Below are 17,840 nucleotides of genomic sequence, written 5' to 3'. Positions count from 1 at the left end.
TGGCCCACTGACTTAAGTGGGCTGGATTTTCACTTTAGGTACAGATCTGAACAAGTGGAACACTGAACACTAATCCACGAGGGGACATTATGACACAAAAATCCTTCAGCCCCTCAATTCCTTCTCTGTTTGCTCCTAGTTCCCAAAGGCAGTAATTTTCTGATCGCTTATACCAGGAGTGCAACAGAGGAGCAGAGAAGGGCTATTGCCATGCGTGAGCATTAGTCATATGAATAAGGGTTTGTAGGACTGGGTCCTTTATCTGAAGCTGTAAAAATCAGTGGAATAAGGAACAAAGAACATCTTCAACTTTTTAAGTTCTCCTGCCAGATGGATCCATAATTAAACCAGTTTGCACAACAAATAAAAATTGTACGCTGCTAAATTGCTAGACTAATTCACACAAAATGTTAATGAGATGCTTTGGCAAAAGCATTAAATGAAACTACTGTAACATAAATCTGAAATCTAAATTTAGAGTCAGTTGTTGCAATGTTACAGACGCAGCAAACGTCCAAGAGACCATCCCAGAGTGGTGCTATTATTTACTGTAACTTTTTAAAAAAATTAAAGCAACTATATCTATCAAGCTTTTCTATCATCATCATGATCCTGTCCCTCCCTCCCCTTCTTATTCATGTTGTCCACAGGTTGTCTAGCTGCTTTCAAAATACTGAAAGTGAGTAGTGCCACAAAATGGGGTTAGAATAATAGCACTGATTGGGCTTGCTTTGGCTGAGCAGATTTCAAAATAGGGAGAGTTTGGAAAATGTCAATCAACATGGCTCATTTTTAGAGAAATATCTACATCAAATCATCTTTTCCGTGACAAAGTAAAAGACTTTAAAATAATGTTTTTGTGGAATTCAATCCTAAAACTGAACCTTTGCCAATGTTACCTAGATACCTGTAACCATTCTTCTTTAGGATTAAATTCCCACAGAAGAAAATTTAAAGTCTTCTCCTTTGACACAGACAACATGATATTTTAATTCCTTTTAAAACTTCAAATTTTTATGGATTAATTGTTTAATAGGTCTTTTTCTGGAGCATTTACTAGTTTGGGGCTAGATTGGGGCTACTTTTGTGGATGAGCATTTATTCACAAGTAGTACCATTGGTTTCTAAGTGAGTAAGGACTGAATACTCTAGCCCTTAATGAATTCTAGCTCAATACTACTAAATTATGTAGTTGACTTAAGGGCCAAATTCGGATTGCGAGTATGTGCACAGGCAGAGCAGTAAGAATCCACTGTACACCTTGAGGCAGGCTACCTGGACCAACGTTGTGAAAGGGTATGTAAGGGCACCTACTTATTCCTTTCCCTGAGCAGGAGAATAAAGAGTGATCAGGGAAGATCAGGGTTGGGTTTCAACTCACTGGCCAGAACAACTGAGCTAGCATAAGAGTCAGGCGAGCAATAACTCAACATCCCCCAGGAGCAAAGGGGAACAAGGGAGGGAATGTTGGTTGCTTGGTCCATAATTCCTTCCCTGGGATGTTTCCAAGGATGACACAGCTATATACCACCTATTACTATGGGCTGTGCCTTACCACAGAATGGAGTCCACAATGATTATTAGGGCCCTACCAAATTCGCAGTCCATTTTGGTCAATTTCACGGTCATAGGATTTTAAAAATTGGTAATTTCACAATTGCAGCTATTTAAATCTGAAATTTCATGGTGTTGTAATTGTAGGGGTCCTGACCCATAAAGGAGTTGGGTGGGGTGTCAAGATTATTGTAGGGAGTGGGGGGTTGCAGTACTGCTACCCTTACTTCTGGGCTGCTGCTGTCGGTGGTGCTGCCTTCAGAGCTGGGCAGGTGGAGAGCGGCAGCTGCTGGCTGGGAGCCCAGCTCTGAAGGCAGAGTTGCTGCCAGCAGCAGTGCAAAAGTAAGGATGGCTGGTGGGGCGCTACCTTCAGAGCTGGACACCCGGCTAACAGCCGCCACTCTCCGGCCGCCCAGCTCTGAAGGCAGCACAGAAGTAAGGGTGGCAATACTGCTATCCCCCTAAAATAACCTTGTGACCCCCCTGCAACTCCCTTTTGGGTCAGGATCCCCAGTTTGAGAAACACTGGTCTCTGCTGTGAAATCTGTATGGTATAGGATCAAAGCACACACATGACCAGATTTCGCCATGGGGAGACTAGATTTCATGGTCCATGACGCATTTTTCATGGCCGTGAATTGGTAGGGCCTTAATGATTATGAATGCCTATGGTCTGACCCAGTTTAAGATCATTTCTATATAAGAAAATCAGGTCTTAATGTAATAGTGTAGACGAATGCCACCTGCTTGGAGTCCAATTCTACTTTCACTTACACCACTGAACACGACCATTCACCTGAACCACCCCATTGAACAGACAGATTCAAATGGCGGATAAGTAAGGGAAGAAATGAGACCTGAAAGTCAGAGCTTCCGAGACTTACATTGTGAAATTTATGGAGAATAGGTCCATCAGTGGCTATTAGCTAGGATGGGCAGGGATGGTGTGTCCCTAGCCTGTTTGCCAGAAGCTGGAAATGAACAACAGAGGATGGATCACTTGATGATTACCTGCTCTGTTCATTCCCTCTGGCATTGGCCACTGATAGAAGATTGGGCTAGACGGACCTTCGGTTTGACCCAATATGGCCATTCTTATGAAATTATAACACAGTTTTCTAGTATTATCAGTGCCTTGATTTCCAGGATGCTACAACCCGAAAAATAATGGATGGATCCCAACTCAGGCTTATTTAAAACACAGTGAAGAATTATTAAGTAAAAACTTGGCACCTACCCACTTCAGCCAAAGTTTTGATACATGACTCCACTGAGGCTTTCTGTGCTGGGTTTGGCCAGTTACAGTTGTAAATTCTAAAAGCAGACTGAAGCAGTTGAATAAAAACTGGCTGATGTGTCTGAAAACAAAAAGGTAAGCAACTAGTTTTAGACTTTAAAATCCTCCTTACAATTACCCTAGGTTATGCACCACATAAATTACATGCATAACTTTTAGCCTCTATAATCAAAGTACAACTCAGTTCAACCGTTATCACTCTTCAATACAGGATGAAAAATAAACCAGTTTGGCATTCTTATAGAGTGCCAAATCATGCAGTCCTTACTCAGTCAAAATTCCCATTGATATCAAACAAAATGGCATACTGCAAAAAAATAATGGGGAGATTTCTTGGGTCCCAAACACGTGGCAAACTTTCCAACTTGGGCCACAAAGATTTCCTCTTTTAGAAACACAAAGAAAAGTTCCCTGATTTTGCAAAGAGATCAGTCATGCAAAGTCCCAATGAAGTCACAGAAGTCAGATGTAAAGCTCTGTGGAGAAAGAGTCCTTTTCTGGATTAGGGTAATCAGGAGTACAATTTGTCAAGGGCATATTTACAGGAGGTGTTACACTGTTAGTGTGAATCATGAGGAGTGGGAGAGGAAATAAAGAAGGAAAAAAAGTTGAAGCACTCCCCTCCAGCGAGTGGAAGATGACACATTAATTATCTGAATTACACATTTGTTGCAGTCTCCCTTCTTCTTACCTGGAGGCTGGTGCTGTTATCTGAAAATGGAGAACTGAAGAAGCCACTCACAATGTTCATTACTGGTTCAGTGACATACTTCTCCAGAGATGTGTCTGCATGTTTCCGGTCTGTAGTTGTGTTGCAAACCTACAATGAAAAGGAAAATATTAGCTTTTTTTTACTTGTGATCTTTGAACATTTTAAAAGAGAAACACACACACACACAGGAGAGAGAGAACTGATATTTAATCCTTTTTCAAAAATGTTAATTTTTGTATTAAACATATAAAATCAAGATACCTACCTTGTAGTCAAGTTGTATTCTGTTTAATTATCTTTGTTCCTGGGAGCTCCACTCCCTCCCGATCCCTACCTTTCCTGAACTAGATCCTCCAGTTGAGTTGGCTACTCTTTCCCTCACCATGAAACAAATGAGTTTGTTGGATAACACTGGTCAGTCCTGTAGGCCCACACATCACATGCCACCTTACGCATCTAGACAGACTCAGGAGGAAAAAGGAGCATTCCTCCAGGTGGGTTGGAGGAGACTTTAGACAGATGGAAAGATAAACCTACTTTATTAGAAGAGTGAGAAAGATCTCAAACGGTGCTGAATTTGGAGCTGGTTTCAATTATTACAGCCAGATGGGAAAGATGGAGCTCCTTCAAAGTAAGAGCTTTAAAAACCAAAACCAACCAAGCAAACAAAAAAGGACAAGTAGGAAGCAAGCACAGATATAACAAAAGCAAAATCCCATGCATTCAGTAAGCAGGCCTCCATAGGAACAAACTGCAAAAACGGTCAAAGACCCACCCACTCTGCCAGGTGAGCTACATGGTAGATTCATCATGTCACAGTGTTAAGTGTAAGACATGAGAGATTTGCAAAACGAAGGAAGAAGGAGAAGAGGGGATAGGAGGACATTGAGAGAGGGTTGGAGCTGAACTGAAGTACTTCTTAAGGCCAATTAATGGGCTGTGAAAGAATGTGGAATGATTCAACTTCTGTACAGCGTCCTAGAAGACAACATTCTTCTACAACATTCATCATTTTATGCTGCATACATTTATGGTAAAAAAAAATTGAGGATTTTTTTTGTGGGGGAGGAGATTTGATAGCTAGGGAATTGAAGAACAGAGAGGGTAAGTGATTTGTTCAATCTCACAGAGAAAAACTCAGTGGCAGGGCTAGAAAGAGCATAAAGACCTATATCCCAGGTCAGGCCATCCAGCTTTCTGATTACGCAGTACTGTAGTGGCACATGAACCTTGTAAGCCAGAAACTTTGGCAAAATAGCCAGAAGTGTTTAAAGGACATTTATGGAGACTTCAAACAGCACCAGTCATTGCTGGGAGATGAACAAGTTACTCACCTTGTGCAGTAACAATGGTTCTTCAAGATGTGTGTCCCTACGGGTGCTCCACTGTAGATGTGCTTGCATCCTTGTGCTACTGATCATAGAATCATAGAAACAGAGAACTTTGGTAGCAGCATCCGTTCGGTCTGCACATGCGCTGTTCCTCCCTTGTGCTCTGCCACAAGGTTAATCAGAATTGCGCAGGCAAACGCTCCTCAGTTCCCTCTCTATTGCAGAGTCCATGATAAGAACACTGAAGTGGAGGGGACGAGGAGCACCCATACGGGGACACATCTCGAAGAACCATCGTTACTGCACAATTTGAGTAACTACTTCTTCAAGTAGCATTCCTATGGGTACTCCACTGTAGGTGACTCCCAAGCAGCATCCCCCATGGAAGGCTGGAGCACTGGAATCGAGTCTAGTATGGACAATAATACTGCGGAGTCAAAGCTAGCATCAGCACTGTGATGGCATAGTGTTCTGTAAAGGTATGTGCACATGCCCAAGTAGCTGCTCTGAAGATTTCCGGGATGGGGACATCCTTGAAGAAGGTGACCAAGGAGGAAAACAATCTTGTGGAGTGGGTACGGATAACACATTGAGGTACTAAATTACGAGCCTGTCAACAGTGCTTGATGCAGCTCGGGACACATTTAGAGAGTCTCTGGGCTGATGTCACTGCACCTTCAGACCTATCCGCAATGGAGAGGAAAAGCCTAGGAGATTTCCTAAAAGCCTTTGTCCTGTCCAAGAAGGAGGCCAGGGCTCTCCTTACATCTAGCATGTGTAGAATGGCTTCCCTATTATCCTGGTGAGGTTTGGGACAAAAGGTGAGGAGGTGAATAAGTCGATTCATGTGAAAGGCCAAAGTCACCTTGGGGATGAATTTCGGGTGCGGTCTTAGCATAACCTTGTCAGGAAAGAACACAGTAAATGAGGGGTGCACCATAAGAGCCGCTATCTCTCCAATCCTTCTCGCTGAGGTGATGGCGACCAGAAACGCCATCTTCATTGAAAGTTGCATGAGTGAACAAGTGGCCATGGGTTTGAAGTATGGTATGGTCAGTCTTTTTAATACTAAATTCAGGTCCCATGGTGAGGTAGGATGTCTGGGTTGGGGAAAGAAGTTTGCTATGCCTTTAAAGAACCTACCTCTATGTAGTTGGGTGCGAGAGGACCGAGTACCCTTCTATTTGCTGGTGAAAAGTCGCTGTTGCTGCTAAAATGTACCTTGAGCGAGTTAACAGATAGTCCAGATTTCTTAAGAGTCAGTAGATAGTCTAAGGCTAGTGGTAAAGTAGCAGATGCCAGGGTAATATGTCTGGAATGGCCTGAAACCTGGTCCACTTTCGTAAGTAAGTACGACAGATAGTCCATTTCCTGCTGTGTAGTAACACTTCCTGTACCTCCTCAGAGCAGGATCTCTCTACATGTTGGAACCACAATGGAGCCAGGCTTTGAGCTGCAGTATCTGTGGGTTGAAATGAAGAGTGCATCCTTTGTTCTGCGAGAGGAGTTAAGAAGCGAGTTGAAGAGGGATTGGAAGACACGTCGCCAATTGTGACAGGTAATGGTACCACCTCTGTCTTGGCCAGGTAGGAGCAATCAGTTTGATATTTGCTCTCTCTCTCTTTTTATTTTCAATACAACTTTCAGTAAGAAAGGAAATGGGGGAAAGGTGTAAAGAAGGCCCTTGTCCCATGAGAGAAGGAAAATGTCCCCTAAGAAGTGTTATCTGAGGCCTGCTCTCAAGCAGTATCATGGGCATTTCTTGTTCAGGTAAGTGGCGAACAAGTCTATTATCAGTGTTCCCCATCAGCTTGTCATGGAGTATCACTGAGTCCATCTCCCATTGTGGTCATGTGTGAAATTGTGACAGACTGTCTGCTGTCGTGTTGTGCACTCCCGGTAGGTAGGCTGCTAATATTGTAACACTGGTGGGAAATGCACCAGTTCCACAGCTCTAGTGCTTCCACGCAAAGGGATGGTGATCTGGAGCTCCCTTGACGATTTATGTAGTGCATGCACGCTATGTTGTTTGTCACGACCTTTGTGTGTGTGCGCGCCTCTGATCAGCAGAAGGAAGTGAGTGCACACATTGCTGACCACTCTTAGTTCGAGGAGGTTGTTGTGAAGACACACTTCATAGGGAGACCATTTGCCCTGTACTGTGAGGTTGTTGAGATGTGCACCCCACCCTATGAGAGATACGTCGGTGGTGAGGAGTAGTGACGAAGGAGGCTGTGTGAACGCAATCACCGTGCAGACCTTCTGGGTCCTTCCACCATTTCAAGGGTTGTATGACCTTGGTGCGTAGCAATAGCGGTTTGTCTAGGCTGTCTTTGTTCAGCCTGTAAACTGAGCTGACCCATGACTTAGGCAAAGTCTGGCATGAGTTATCACAAATGTGCCTGCAGCTATGTGCCCCAGAAGCTGAAGGCAATGTCTTGCTGATATTCAATGGTGGGCTTGCACTGTCTCTAGGAGTGCGGAAACACTGAGGAATCTGTGTTGTGGAAGGAGCACTCTCACTTGTACAGAGTTGAGATTGGCTCCTATGAATTCTAATCTCTGTTGATTTTTGTACGTGATTTGTAGGTCCAAGCTTCTGAACAAGTTCACAGTCGTATGGGTAACCCACAGTGCTTTGTCGAAGGAGCACATAGTGAGGAGACAATTGTCCAGGTAAGGATAGATCATGATCCCCTGGGAGTGTAGGTGGGCTGCCACTACAGAGAGGACCTTGGAGAATATTCTGGGAGCCGATGAGAGCCCAAAGGGGAGCACTCTGGACTGGTACTGGTCCTGCCGCAGCGTAAATCTGAGATATCATCTGTGGGATGGTATGATTGAAATATGGAAATAAGCATCCTGGAGGTCGAGGGCCAAGAACCAATCTCCCTGTTGCAACGCTGGAATAATTGCTACTAAAGTGACCATCTTGAATTTCTAAGTCTTGACGAATTTGTTGAGTGCACTGAGATCTAGTATGCGTCTCCAACCTCTCTTTCTTGGGTATCAGGAAGTAATGAGGAATAAAAACCTTTGCCTCATAGATGTTGAGGTACTGGTTCTATGGCTTCTAAACTGAGGAGGTGGTGTCTCTCTCTCTCTCTCTCTCTCTCTCATATAACAGGCTCTCGTGAGAGGGGTCCCTGAAGAAAAATGGGGAAGGGTGTTGAGGAGGGAGGTGAAATGGATAGACATCGCGAATGATCCCCAGAACCCATTTGTCAGATGTTATCCGTTCCCAAGTGCTGCAGAACAGAGCGAGCCGATGCAAAGGGTTGACCAGTGTTAGATGGTGTTGAAGGGAGTAGTCTGTCAGCACCCCAACCAACCAGTCAAAACTGATTTTGTTTTGAGGTAGATGATTGGGAAGAAGCAGGCTGTGGGCCTGATGGTTGGTATTTTGAGAACCTAGACTTCTTCTTCTGTTGTTCATAAAAGCATTGGGTTGGGTAGTGTGCCGTGCAAGATTTGAATGAGGGCAGAGGACTGTATTTCCTCTTCTGCCCAGGTGGGTAAATCCCTGACGACTGAAGAATAGCCCTGGAATCTTTAAGAGTGTGGAGAGATGCATCTGTCTTTTCTGCAAACGATTCTGTGCTTTCAAAGGGAAGGTCCTCCAACATTGTTTGCACTTTCTCGGGGAAGTCAAGAAGCTCAACACATCACAATGGGAGTGGAGATGGATCACACCACCATATCAGCTGCATCGAGTGCTGACTGAAGTGCCATCTTGGGCAGCAGTTGCTCTTCACTGAGAATGGCCCTTAACTGATCTCTGAGAGATTCTGGAACCTGCTCAATCAAGGAATGGAGTTTTGTTCATTGATATGGTCATATTTTGCTGTTAGGGCCTGGTAAATTTGCCATGAGGAATTGTAGAGTGGCAGATGAATAAGCCTTTCTCCCAAATAGGTAGAGGCATTTCCAATCCCAACCATAGGGGACTGATTCCACCTGATGTTGCAGACCTCTGGAATTTACCACATCCACAATGATTTAATTAGGGGTGGATGGGAGAAAAGAAATTCTGTGTCCTTCGCTGGCACATAATATTTATCAGCCTGTTTAAAGGTTGGTAGGACCCATGCAGTGGTCTGCCATACAAGTTTGGTTGGCTCAAAGATAGCCTGGTTGATGGGGAGAGCTACTTTGGATGAGAAAGAGGAGTGCTATGTGTCCGGCAATTTATGATGTGATTCTCTCACCTCCTGTAGTGGTAACTGCAGTGTGTCAGCCACCCTCTTAGCTAGGTTTTGAAAAAGTTTAAAAAACCTTCTACAAAGGACATTGGAGGGGGCACCACTGCCTCACCTGGTGAGGAAGAGGAGATGTTGGTCTAAGGTAGAACCTCTTCCTCAATATCAGTTCCTCCATCACCTCTTGAGGGCACTTCATAGGTTCCTAGTGGGCCATGCTAGAACTTCGGGAGGCATGATGTCTATATGCCTGCCATGGATCCCAGTAAGGCCACTAGGATGGTGGGAACCATTGTTGTCCCTACCAGGGAGGCTGAGAATCAGACGGATGGTACGGCTGAGGAGGTCCGGATTGGTAACGAGCGCTATAAGTTGTGTGGAAGGAACGACAGGAGTCCACCTCCTCCTGCTCACTGTCTGACTCCCCTCTGAAGAATAGGGGTGCACGGCACAATGCCTAAGGGGAATCTAGAGTGCAAGGCAGACTCAGTTCCGGAGCCCTGGTACCGAGTAGAGGAGACTCAGGTATGTCAGATATTGTAATGTCTCTTGAGTATCTGAAGTCTTGTGGTGCCACAGGTACCAGTACCAGGAGTGGTTGTCGGTGCTAGGATGACTACTGATGGAATTGGTGACGTAGTCTGGGTTAAATGATCCAGTGGTGTTTGACGTACCATTGACGGTACCAATGCTGTTGTCCACGCCGATGGAGTCTTCCCCAAGGCAAGGTCTCTGTCCTTGTCTTAGCCAATGCCCATCGGGTCTTTAGGCAGCCCAACTTTGCTCCATCCACGTTTGGATGGCTTCAGTGCTGTCAGTGCCAATGATACCAAATGAGCTGGTGATCTTTTTCAGCTGGTTCAGGGCTCACTCTGAGGGATTCACAGCCCTCTTTTTAGAAGCCTTGTATGAGTGGCTCATAGTTGTCTTTGTATGCTCATCGCCCTTGAATGTATAGGGTAGTGACGAAGAACCTTGCTGCCTGGGTCTGAAGATGGTTGGAGAGCTGCTTTCATTAGGAGTTTAAGTCTCAGCTCTCAGTCCTTTTGGGACCATGGTTTCAGCTGCTGGCAGAAACCACCACTTCTGGGGAATGTGGTTTTCCCCGAGGCAATGAACACAATGAGGATATCTGTCCATCACCAGGATGGCCTCTTTCAAGTTGAGACACCTCTTAAAGCCTGGTGAACCAGGCATATCCCATCCCAAGGTGGTCCCTGGACAAGGGAGCAGGGTGAATAAAAATTAAAATAAACACATTTTAAGAACAAAAAGAAAAAGAAATCCAAAGGAAACTAAGTAATAGCAACAAAAGAAATTAAAAGAATGATTAGCAAGTATTTAGTGGGTTAATGATCCAATAAATGGACAGCTAAAAGCGTCGTCTCAAGCCAGGGGCGGTTGAGAAGGAACTGTGGACGATTTGCTCTCCCAATGCTGATTAGCCTCATGGCAGAGCACAGCGAGGGGGACAACACATGTGCGGGCCGAACGGACACTGCTACCAAAGTTCTCTGATCAGCAGCACAGGGATGCAAGCACAGCTACAGTGGAGCACCCAGAGGGACACTACTTAAAAAAGCAGTTTATTGTAATACAAATAATTTTGAGTAGAACACTGTATGAGTGGACAATACAAGGCACATTATTGCCATGAGGCAGTTAGGGGAGTCTTCAGAGAGCAAGGTAAGACCCAGGTGCATGAAGGACCCTGGAAAAGGCGTGTTCGATTTTAATGTATAAGATCATCAAGGCATGGAGTGCGCGTAGTGTTTTTCCCAACAGCAAGAAAGGGAATGGTTACGTAGATAGAAAAGCAACAGTAGCTATTCCATAAAACTGAGATTAAAAACCCTCTAGGGTCAGTAGAGGTGTGACATTTTTTCCCACAGCTCTAGGGGAGGTAAACAAAGGTTCAGTTACTAATCAAAACTTCTTGAAAAGACACAGACCTAAATCCATTTGGATGTTCTTCTGCCTTTAATTAAGCGGCATGCCGATTTCTGCTGGAACCAGTAGCTTTGAGGCTCAACGTTCAGGATCCCAACAGGAATACAGGGAGCTGCATGGTGCTGGCATGGCAATTTTACCAACTGTCAAAACTAAAAACTGCAAAATGCTTTTAAGATTTCCCCCTCGCTTGTCTAAAAAAACATTGCTAGAAAGCCACTGAAGGGGTCCATCTTCCTCCACCACAGGTCCCATAACAGAATGGCAATCCTATGATCCTCCCGCACCCCTTATTATCTCCCACCCTTTACTGGATCTTGAATCTGATAACAAAAACCAGGTCAACTTCTCAAATGGAAAAAGAAAGAAATCCAGCTGGAGGATACCTCTAGCCATCTTCCACCTTAGCGCTCTCTAACAACACAGACTCAGTTCCCAGACTCACCACTGACAGGCAGTTGTAGCAGCTAAAAGAAAAGCATTTCCCTCCCTCCCTCTAGCCCCCTTCCCTCCCACCCGTAGCAGCTCTTTTAGCTCACTGGAACATAGAGGATCAAAGGGTTCTTCTTTCTAACTCTTTTGAGAGCTGTCATAGTATCTTTTCATGAAGCTAAGAGCCTTCTGACAGTCCTGATAGCTACATAAAGCTGACGTATTTGCAACATGTGGACACTGCCTCAGCCCCGAAAAGCAGATCTGAGCAAATACACCCAACATTCTAGAAGATCTGGTTACCCAGAGGGCCTGGCTGAAGCATGGAGCAGAAGAGAGCATTTCTGACATGCTCTTTTAGCTGAGGGGGGAAAAGAAAAGGATCTACTAACCAGGAAATGAAAAGGAACTAATTAGGCAGCTACCCAGAGGGCTCTGCAGGAGAGCAACACAAAAGTGCACTTTTGCGATTCTTTTTCAGAAAAAAAAGGAGCATGTGTGCGTGCACACACAAAAAAGAATAAAGAGATGGTTGGTGGGCTGGGCAGCACAATGCATTAACAACACACTCACTATTCCCCTCTGAAAATCTGGAGTTTAATTTCTCTTATTAGAGGACTAAGTGCAAATGAGCTTGGTAGTGCCAAGCATCATACCTCTATCTGATGTCCATACTGCTAAACCATTTGGCACAATTTAACGCGATCGGTGGTCTCTGCCAAGGAAAGTCTCTGGGTTGGAGTAGCAGAATGTGTAGGGAAGTGCCTCCCTATACATGTCTGCTTCTATAAAAATGGTCCTATTACAGAGATAAAGTGAAGAGAGGTTTGTGAATGCTCCTGCTGGAGGGTCAGAACTGCGCCATGTCAGATAAGAGCAACCCCTCTGGGGGAAGGGGATTAAACAGAAGAAAATGCTGCTGGCTGTAAGTCGGAGAGGTTAAAGCACAGAATCCCCTCCAACACGAATTTTGATCTTCATTCTCAACTGAGCCTGGATTGCCCAGAAGAGGCCTCACTGTAGGAACAGCTACAGAAACAAGACAGGTAGCAGCTGTGTAGGGTTTGCAGAGGTCTCATTACTGATGGCCTTCTCTAAAAGAGAAGCGCACGCACACACACACACACACACACACTCGCATTATCCTGTTCCCTGAAACTCTTAGCAGAAAAATAAATAAATAAAACTCTATTTTTTTCTGCTTCACAGAGGTGAAGAGGCTTCCGCACCTATTGTACTGCACAAATATCTGAACTTATTCTTCTCTAGGCTATAAATCGTGCTAACTACAGGAGTGTGCTATTTTCTGTGAAAGGTTTCAAAGAAACTATTTCATGAGGCGCTATTACTTTGGTGTGAAAGCCCACCACAGAATTGAACTGCGGTTCTTTCACCTCTTCTTTAATTTAAACTAAAGAAAACACAAGGAGTGAGAATTTAGTGCCATAAAATGTAGGGGACAAAGCCAGGCATCCAGTTTAGAGGTGTGCTGTAAAAGCAGAACAGCTCTCACCTCCAAACACTTGTTCAGCATCAGGGATTGAATCCATGGCTTTCAGCATTAAAAGCATGGACCTCTACCACTTAAACTAAAGAAGTAACTCCATTAGCATTAGTAGTAGGCTCTTATACTTATGCAGATTAATCTCTAGAAAGGGGACACGTAACCACACACTAAACCACTGGGTTACACAAGCTTCCCCATGTCTCTGCCAGTACATCTTAATCTTCCTAAATTTGCAAAAACACCTGTTATTCTACCTCCTAGGCCTCTTGTAAGCAGAGACCATCAGTTATGACTGTTCCTAATGTACATAAAATGGCAACTATGAGGACACCAAGGCTACGTCTACACAAGGACTTTTGTCAGTAAAATTTTGTCGGTCGGGGTGTGAAAACACCACCCCCATCTGACATACGTTTCACCAACAAAAGTGTCAGTGTGCTCCTAGACCCACAGTAATTTTGAAATGGATCTTGCTGATATACACTGAGTCTCTCACACCCACAACCCAGCCAAATCCAGTTTATACCTTTATCTTAAAAAATAAAAAGAATCTCCAGGGTGGTGATGTTTGAGATAAAACAGGTTAAATAATGATAAGAAAATTTTAATCGAAATTATGCACCATTAGATTTCATTCATTTCACTCTCGTGCATTTGAAAATATGGTTAATAGAACATATGAAGTTAAAGCAGAAAAGTTATTGCCCATTCAGCTATCTTGAATGTGCATACTGTAATATGTAATGCATCATAAAGCTTACCCTTGCCATATCAACAAGGAAGTTCTCAAATAATTTCCAAATGTGGTTACTAGCATAGATTTCCTTCATTTCCACCTCTGTGTCCACATAACAGTGATTAACAAAGTTCACATATGCAATCTTCACCTGTAAGAGCATCAAATATAAAAAACCTCATGAAAATGACCATGAAAGCCATCAGCGTGTTAAATGTTTTAATGCAACTGTAATTTGACTTCTTTGTGCATATGTATTATGACACACTTGCCCAATATAATGTACGAAGTCTGTAGCAGAGCTAGGAATACAACTCAGAATTTCCTGCATCCTAATCTAGTGCTTTAAAATGAAAGGCAGAGTTGTTCCCTAGGAGAGTTCTGTGATGGGGCAGCTGCCCCCCACTGGCAGAAAAGGGGTTAAAAGCAGCCCTAGGGAGGCTGTGCCAGAAGCAGCAAATCAAAGAAGGGCTGAAGGGAGCAGCCAGACAGGCCCATATAAAAAGGGAGCTGCGGGGCAGAGGAAGGTAGTTCTCTGCTGGGAGCCTAGGGAGGAAGGACTATGCCTGTGAAGGGCTGAGAGAACTGCCATCACCCTGGACAGAGCAGTGATGCTAGCAGTGACCAGGAGAGAAAGAGACAGCTCCTTCTGGCTGCTGGAGTTTGCAAGCTGAGGCCCTGAGGCAAGAGAAAAGATGATGCTGGGGCCATGAGGAAGTGGCCAGACAATTTGCTGCAGTTGCCACTAAGGGAACTGGCTGAACAGTGGACTGCAGGTCCCCCTGAAGTGGGGAGCACAGTGTGTGGCATGGCCAGGGGGCTGTGTTGCTGAAGAGGATGCCACAGTCCTTAGAGAGACATGGGTTCTAGAACAGGAATGATGGCGGCGAGGCAACACCTGAAGAGGAAGCGTTAACATGCAGAGCTAATTCCCAAACAGGCAGCAGAAGGTGCCACAGTGGTGAGTGAACCCTGTTACAAGTTTCATCAGCAAAATGGAAGCATGAAGCTGGCATCTGAGGCTCTACATTGACCCCACTTACATAAGAACAGTCATACTGGGTCAGACCAATGGGTCCATCTAGCCCCGTAGCCTGTCTTCTGACAGTGGCCAGGGCCAGATGCTTCAAAGGGAATGAACAGAACAAAGCAATCATCAAGTGATCCATCCCGTTTTTAGGGTGACCAGACAGCAAGTGTGAAAAATCGGGAAAGAGGGTGGGCGGATAATAGGCACCTATATAAGACAAAGCCCAAAATATCGGGACTGTCCCTATAAAATCGGGACATCTGGTCACCCTACCTGTAATCCAGTCCCAGCATCTGGCAGTCATGCAGAGCATGGGGTTACATCCCTGACTATCTTGGCTAATAGTCATTGATGGACCTATCCTCCATAAACTTATTTAATTCCTTTTTGAACCAGTTATACTTTTGGCCTTCACAACTTCCCCGGCAACGAATTCCAAAGATTGGCTGCGCTGTGTGAAGAAGTACTTCCTTTTGTTTGTTTTAAACCTGCTGCCTATTAATTTCACTGAATGACCGCTGGTTCTTGTGTTACGTGAAAGGGTAAATAACGCTTCCATATTCACCTTCTCCAACCATCATGATTTTATAGACCTGTACCATATCTCCCTTTAGTTGTCTCTTTTCCAAGCTGAATAGTCAGTCTTTTTAATCTCTCCTCATAAGAAAGCTGTTCTATTTATCATTTTTGTTGCCCGTCTCTGTACCTTTTCCATTTCTAATACTTTTTTTTTAAAATGGGGCAACCAGAACTGCATACACTATTCAAGGTGTGGGTGCACTACGGATTTATATGGTGGCATTATGATATTTACTGTCTTCTTATCTATCCTTTCCTAGTGGTTTCTAACATTCTGTTCGCTTTTTTAATTGCTGCTGTACATTGAGCGGATGTTTTCAGAGCACAATCCATAATGACTTCAAGATCTCTTTCTTGAGCGGCAACAGCTAATTTAGACCCCATGGTTTTGTATATATAGTTGGGATTATGTTTTCCATGTGCATTACTTTGGATTTATCAACATAGAATTTCATCTACCTCATAGCACTCAATGTTGGAGGCAGCAATGGAGTGGCCAGGTTTCAGAGTAGCAGCCATGTTAGTCTTATTCGCAAAAAGAAAAGGAGTACTTGTGGCACCCTAGAGACTAACAAATTTATTTGAGCATAAGCTTCGTGAACTACAGCTCACTTCATCGGATGCATTCAGTGGAAAATACAGTGTGTGGGGGAGAGGGACGAAAACCTTTTGTAGTGATAATCAAGGTGGGCCATTTCCAGCAGTTGACAAGAACGTCTGAGGAACAGTGGGGACTGAAGTGTTCTCCGACTGGTTTTTGAATGTTATAATTCTTGACATCTGATTTGTGTCCATTTATTCTTTTACGTAGAGACTGTCCAGTTTGACACTTCAATCTCTCTGGTCACTCGATTACAGACCTAAAAGTCGCAATATTACAACAAAAAGACTTCAAAAACAGACTCCAACGAGAGACTGCTGAATTGGAATTAATTTCCAAACTGGATACAATTAACTTAGGCTTGAATAGAGACAGAGTGGATGGGTCATTACACAAAGTAAAACTATTTCCCCATGTTTGTTCCCCTTCCCCTCCCCCCCACTGTTCCTCAGACGTTCTTGTCAACTGCTGGAAATGGCCCACCTTGATTATCACTACAAAAGGTTTTCTTCCCCTCACGCCCCCGCTCTCCTGCTGTTATTAGCTCATCTTAAGTGATCACTCTCCTTACAGTGTGTATGATAACACCCATTGTTTCATGTTCTCTGTGTATATAAATCTCCCCACTGTATTTTCCACTGAATGCATCCAATGAAGTGAGCTGTAGTTCACGAAAGCTTATGCTCAAATAAATTTGTTAGTCTCTAAGGTGCCACAAGTACTCCTTTTCTTAATGGAGTGGCCAGAGCACAGAGTATTTCAGCAATTCTGGGCTATGAAGAAGCCCATAAGCAACTAGGTAACACTGCTCTAAGTTAGAGCTGCTAACAGCTCTAGCTTATACTGGTGTCTTGGCTGGCCCCTTAAACAGCCCAGAATCTGGGATGCACAAAAGTAACTTAAAGCCCTGCTGCACACTCCATGCTATATCGCTTAGGGGAGGCGGTACTGAATATGGTCCCAGATTCTATAGCCAGCTTTGCTAGAAGTGTCCTTGTGCAACCTCGCAGTTACCTCAGCTGTAAAATGGTGGAATGATACTTGCCTGCTCCCAAAGAGTTATGAAGCCTGGCTCAATAAAAAAAACAGGAGTGTAAAATACATATAATTATTGCCACCAGTCAGGAGAAGAAATAAGACTAACTCAGGCTCCTCCTGGTCCACAGCACATCTCACCTAGGCCAAAGGAGAGGGTGGCAGCTGCAGCTGTTATTGCTGCATAATCCTGCCAACTGGAACTCTAGCTCTGTGCCTGGAACGTGCTCATGCACCTGGCATGTTAGGGAGATTTGTAGAGCTGGAGCATTCTCAGTGCAGATGAAATGTTAGAGGTTTGCCACTAAAATCTCTACTGAGCATTATCAAGTGGCGATTTTCAGAGGCTTCCGACTGCCAAATCTGGGTGTATTTTCATGGGGACAACAAAAGGCATATTTCTGATGACAGGATCGTTGCTGGTTAAATTCAAGCTCCTGCTCCAAATCCTGAAGGCAGCAGAGCACTTCAAAGAAACAGTTGGAATAATTTAACAGTGGCAAAACCATCTAATTTTCCCTTAGGCAGTTAAGCCACTTTTGCTGAAACTACCAAAACAACTGCAGCCTGAGGTAGAGCACAAAGATGGAAAATTTCTATTCTTATGGCAAGTTTGGCAAAGATACAAGGAACTTAAAATGGGAACTATTAATTGCAAAAGTGTTGGACAGCCTTAATAATAGGGGTCTCTACCAGATCATCCCTGTAACACTAAATGGAGACTCAAAATCTAGGCAGATTAAATACAAGAGACCCTAGAGCTTTAGTGTCTTTGGAATTTGCAGAGAAGGAAACTTTGTAGGGCCATTTCACAGAAAGTTCAGTCTGCTATTTGCAGACAGCCATGCCACCTTCCCTGCTTTCTCTTTTCAACTCT

General features: G+C 44.1%; 1 protein-coding gene across 4 annotated transcripts in view; it reads right to left on the bottom strand.

The window, feature by feature from the left end:
- Positions 1-17,840, bottom strand: part of ITPR2 (inositol 1,4,5-trisphosphate receptor type 2) — a 401,023-nt gene that overhangs the window by 215,116 nt on the left and 168,067 nt on the right. For all 4 annotated transcript variants that reach the window (XM_075121545.1, XM_048825997.2, XM_075121548.1 and 1 more), the window contains exons 32-34: positions 13,744-13,869; positions 3,543-3,671; positions 2,792-2,912 (exon numbers count right to left, since the gene is read on the bottom strand). In XM_075121545.1, coding sequence (XP_074977646.1) covers positions 2,792-2,912; positions 3,543-3,671; positions 13,744-13,869 — 376 coding nt within the window. The remainder of the gene's footprint in view (positions 1-2,791; positions 2,913-3,542; positions 3,672-13,743; positions 13,870-17,840) is intronic.

Source organism: Caretta caretta, chromosome 1 (genome assembly GCF_965140235.1).
Source record: "Caretta caretta isolate rCarCar2 chromosome 1, rCarCar1.hap1, whole genome shotgun sequence".
Taxonomy (NCBI): Eukaryota; Metazoa; Chordata; order Testudines; family Cheloniidae; genus Caretta; species Caretta caretta.
This window is presented reverse-complemented; position numbering and strand designations above follow the sequence as displayed.